A 4,515-nucleotide genomic window follows, 5' to 3' on the forward strand; every position below is an offset into this window, starting at 1 on the left:
TTCCTGAGCGGCTCTCCTGACGGACATTCGCGTTGGATTCCATCCCTTGTGCATGAGGTCCCCAGTTAAACATTGCAGTGTGTAAGTGGAGACCACAGGTGCTGGAACTCTGCCCAGCACTTGAGTCCTTAAAAACCCCCTCGTCTGTGCCAGATCCTGAAGATCCAGGTCACACCTGCCAGGCTCATGTGCATGGGTCCCGTCCTACTTATCCCTTCACCTTATTTCTGTCCAGTTTGTTATCAGAGCACCCCTGAGGCCCCAATGAGACCCCAAGCCTCCTCGCCGCCACAGCGGCTTACAGGGAATTGTTCCCAGGACACCAGGAGCTCCCTCTCCCCTCCCCAGAGAGGAGCAGGAACATCGCTCTCCGCCTCTCCTGTCCAATCTCCATCCATCCACCTCCCAGGGGTCTGACCTGTACGGAGATGGGGCTGCTGTGCATTCTTTGGTTTGCCAAGCCACGGGGCTGTTCCACCACGGGGCTGAATTAGGGTCCCCCTCCCTCTTCCCGCCTGGATGCGGGTGCTCGGGCCTGATCTCCATTCACTGGGGTGATGCCACCTCTCTTGACAACAAACGGGCACCTCTAAATCCGAGAACAGAGTTTCCATCAGCTCCAAAACAAACAGAAAACTCTCCTCAAGAAGAAAAAAAATTAAAAACCCCAAACCCAAGTATAAATATCAGCCTTTTGAGGAAGACTCTGGCAAAGTAAAAGCTGAGCTCAGATTGTGATAGTGGCGCGCAGCGTGTGCCGCTGGTGACTGGAGATGCCCAGGCTGGTGGGCACGAGCAGCGGGGGCTCTGCTGCAGGACCTGCCCCACAGGGCGAGTGGGCAGAGCTGTGCCCTCCCCGGGTCTCCCTGGTGGGTCACCTCCAAACACAGGGGAAGGGGGCGGCGAGAGGGACGGCAGCAGTCCCCAGCTCTGCTCCCAGTGGCGGGCGGTGATGGAGAGGGGTATAAAGGGGTTTGCAAAGCGGGGAGGGGGGAAGCAGGTGCAGGAAAAAATAATGCAGGTGCCAGGAATTGTGCCTGGACTGTGGGAAAAGTGTAACAGAATAAAGTGTTGCAGGTACAACTGCAGAGAATGGGAGTTTTGGAGCGATGAACAGCAAGAGCTGTAGCGCATGCAGAGGTCTGAATGTGTTTAAGTGCTGCCCTGCACCGGGGGTCTTCAGAGTTTCAGGGGGAAGCACAGACTTTAAGAAGCAGAGCTCTCCCCTCTGATTTCTTACGCTTTACATTTCTTCAATAACCACCCCAGAGCTGGAGGTGATTTGCCCAGCGGCTCTTACCAAAGGGATCAGGGAGAGGATGAGGTCCGGAGAGAGGAAGGGATGGGAAGGGTCCTGTCCCAAGGTGCGGGACATCCCTGTCTCCCCCAGACGGGGCTCAGCCCCTCCTGGAGCGGGGCGGGGGCAGGGCAGGGGCGCCGGGGGAGCCCTCGGTGGGTGCGGGCACCGGGCGGCCGTTTAAGGGGGCGCGTTGACGGCGTTTGTGCGGGATCAGCTCGCTGCCGCGGGGCTCGCTCACAAATAGCGGGGCAGAGGGGGAGGACACGGATCCGCGCGGGGACGCGGGGAGCGAGCATCCCGCCCGTCCCGTCCCGTCCCTGCGCGGTTCCGACCCAGCCCGGGGGACCGGGGGGAAGTTTAGCCGCCGGGGGTGGCTGCTCCCCATCCTCTCAGGCTGTAAAGGGCCCTCCCGGCCCTCTCCTGCCAGCCGGGAGCGGGAGGGGCCGGGCAGGAGGAGCGCCGGCCGCTGCCCCGCGACGGGCTCCGGCTCCCTCCGCGGGAGCCCCCAGATCCACGGGAAGCGCGTCCCGCGTCCCCCCGACCCCGCGGCCGAGGGCAGGGGCACCCCCCAGGGAGCATTTCGTTGTCGCAAAAACCGACGAACAAACGAACAACGACCGACAGCCCCATCTCGAACCAAACCGCGAACGGAGCATCGTCCCGGAAAGGGCGCCCGGCGCCGCGCGGGCCCCAGCGGGAGCGGCACGGGGAGAGACGGCCCCGAGGCTCCATCCCGCCTCCCATCCCACGGGAACCGGGGCGGGAGAGGGAATTCGCTGGGGAGAGACGGCCCCGAGGCTCCATCCCCGAGGGGCCGGGGCCAGCCCCGCTGCCTTTTTCCCCGGCTCGGAGCGGGGAGAAACAAAGCGGGAGAGGGATTTCCCCTGTTCCTGCCGTCGTGTCCGCCCCGTCGGGATGGGGCCTCGCTACCGCGGTTTGTTTCGGGGGAGACGCACACACCCCCGCGCATAAACATACGAATACACACGCAGACACATGGAGGTGCGGGGGACACACGTGGAGGTGCGGGACACGAACAAGGAGGTGCGGGACACCCACTCACACACGGATGTGCGGGACGCGCATATGGAGGTGCGGGACATGAACAAGGAGATGTGGGATACCCACACAGAGATGCGGAACGCGCACATACACACAAAGGGAGGTGCGGGACACGAACAAGGAGGTGCGGGACACGCACACGAGGTGCGGAACATGCACACGAGGTGCGGGATACGCACACACACACACACGGAGGTGCGGGACACGAACAAGGAGGTGCGGGACACGCACACAGAGATGCGGGACACGCGCACACACACACACGGAGGTGCAGGACACGCACACGGAGGCGCGGGACACTCGCTCACTCCCACGCTCGCTCACAAGCACACGCTTTGCGGAGCGGGCAGGTACTTACGGGCTCGGCCCGCGGGGCTCTGTCCGGGCCGGGGCGGCTCGGATGCGCTCGGGCTGCGCCCCGGGGCTTAAGAGGCGTCCGGCGGGCGCAGGACAATGGCCGGGAGGAGGGGGCCGGGGCGGGCGGCGGGAGGCGGGGAGGGGACGGGGGGCCGCCCGCCGCCGCCGCTCTCCCCCGCCGGGCCCGCTCGGCTCCGCCCCCCCGTGTCTGGCGTAAACCCGGCGCCGGGCTAAAAGAAACGGCGAGCTACCGGCGCCCGGGGCTGGTGGCTCGCCGGTGCCGGCGGCAGCGCCCGGCGCGGCGCGGCCCGTCCCGTCCCGTCCCTCCCCGCCGCGCCATGTCGCTGAGCCCCAAGCACACGACGCCCTTCTCGGTCACCGACATCCTCAGCCCGATGGAGGAGAGCTACAAGAAGTTCGGCGGCATGGACGGGGCGGGCGGGCTGGGAGCGCCCCTCGGGCCCTACCGGCAGCCGCCGGGGCCCGCCGGGGCCGCGGTGCCGCAGCACGTCGTGGCGGGACCCGCCGGGGCCGCCGCCTACCACATGCCCCACGGCGTCTCGCAGTTCCCGCACGGAGCCGTCGGGGGCTACTGCAACGGCGGGCTGGGCAACGTGGGCGAGCTGCCCGCCTACCCCGAGGGGATGCGGAGCGGCGCGGCGGCGGGAGGAGGCTGGTACGGGGCCGGCGGCGACCCCCGCTACTCCAGCAGTAAGTGCGGGCGCGGGGGGCGTCGGGCGGGGGGCGCGGGGGGAGCCGCCTGGGCCGCGACGGGGCGTCCGCGGGCGCTGAGCCGCCCGTCCCGCTCAGTCTCCAGGTTCATGGGCCCGTCGGCGGGGATGAACGTGGCCGGGATGGGCGGCCTGAGCGGCATCGCCGAGGGCGCCAAGGCCATCGTGCCGCTCCACGCGGCCCCGCGGAGGAAGAGGAGGGTGCTCTTCTCCCAGGCGCAGGTCTACGAGCTGGAGCGGCGCTTCAAGCAGCAGAAATACCTGTCGGCGCCGGAGCGGGAACACCTGGCCAGCCTGATCCACCTCACCCCGACCCAGGTGAAGATCTGGTTCCAGAACCACCGCTACAAGATGAAGCGCCAGGCCAAGGACAAGGCGGCCGCCCAGCAGCTGCACCCCGACGGCGGGGGCGGCCTGTGCCAGCAGCACTCCCCGCGCCGCGTCGCCGTGCCCGTGCTGGTGAAGGACGGCAAACCCTGCCCGCCGCCGGGCGGCGGCACCCCGGCCCCCGGGCCCCCCGCCCCGCCGCCCCCCGCCGCCTCGGCCGGGGCGCTGCCCGCCGCCGCCGCCGCCGCCGCCCCCGCCGCGCACCCTCACCCCGGCTCGCTGGGGCAGGCGGCCGACCTGGAGGAGCTTTCTCCCAGCCCGCCGGCGCTGCACGGCCAGGTGCCCTCCCTGGCCCCCATGGACTCGGCCGGCGTCGACTATAACGGCGGCATGGTCAGCCCCAACCTGCTCTACGGCAGGACGTGGTAATCCCGGGACGCGGTAACCCGTGTGTGTGTGTGTGTGTGCGTGTGTCCGCCCCGCCCCGCCGGCGCCCCCGCCCGCTGGACCCGCACCCGGCCGGGCGAGGCGCCTGCGGGGACCCCCGACGGCCGATCCAGCGGGGCCCCCCGCCTCGGCCGTTCCGGTGCCCGCCCGCGCCCTCCGGCTCCGCTTCGCGTATTTTCAAGACTCCGCGGGGTTTTGGAAACTTGAGCCCGAGGGCAGAGCCGCGGCGGGGTGGAGCGCGTGCGGCCGCGCGGGCGCCGGGGCTGCGGGAACGGAGCGGCCGCGGCTCCC

The 4,515-nt window shown here is 68.8% G+C and overlaps 1 protein-coding gene across 2 annotated transcripts; it reads left to right on the forward strand.

Moving 5' to 3' along the window:
* Window positions 1–3,054: 3,054 nt before the first annotated feature.
* On the forward strand, window positions 3,055–4,206 carry NKX2-4 (NK2 homeobox 4). Of its 2 annotated transcripts, XM_069851041.1 has the most exons (3): window positions 3,058–3,430; window positions 3,530–4,008; window positions 4,066–4,206. In XM_069851041.1, exons 1-3 carry the CDS (start codon window positions 3,058–3,060, stop codon window positions 4,204–4,206), a joined length of 993 nt encoding a protein of 330 aa, XP_069707142.1. The 2 variants fall into 2 exon arrangements, with proteins under 2 accessions (XP_069707143.1, XP_069707142.1); XM_069851042.1 differs by having other exon boundaries at window positions 3,055–3,430; window positions 3,530–4,206.
* Window positions 4,207–4,515: the final 309 nt, after the last annotated feature.

Source organism: Phaenicophaeus curvirostris, chromosome 2 (assembly GCF_032191515.1).
Source record: "Phaenicophaeus curvirostris isolate KB17595 chromosome 2, BPBGC_Pcur_1.0, whole genome shotgun sequence".
Classification (NCBI taxonomy): domain Eukaryota; kingdom Metazoa; phylum Chordata; class Aves; order Cuculiformes; family Cuculidae; genus Phaenicophaeus; species Phaenicophaeus curvirostris.

Excerpts from the sequence above, each read along its gene's own strand:
- NKX2-4 (XM_069851042.1), top strand. The coding sequence starts at position 3,058 with ATGTCGCTGAGCCCCAAGCACACGACGCCCTTCTCGGTCACCGACATC. Across the intron at positions 3,431-3,529 it reads CGACCCCCGCTACTCCAGCA|TCTCCAGGTTCATGGGCCCG; the intron begins GTAAGTGCGGGC and ends CGTCCCGCTCAG.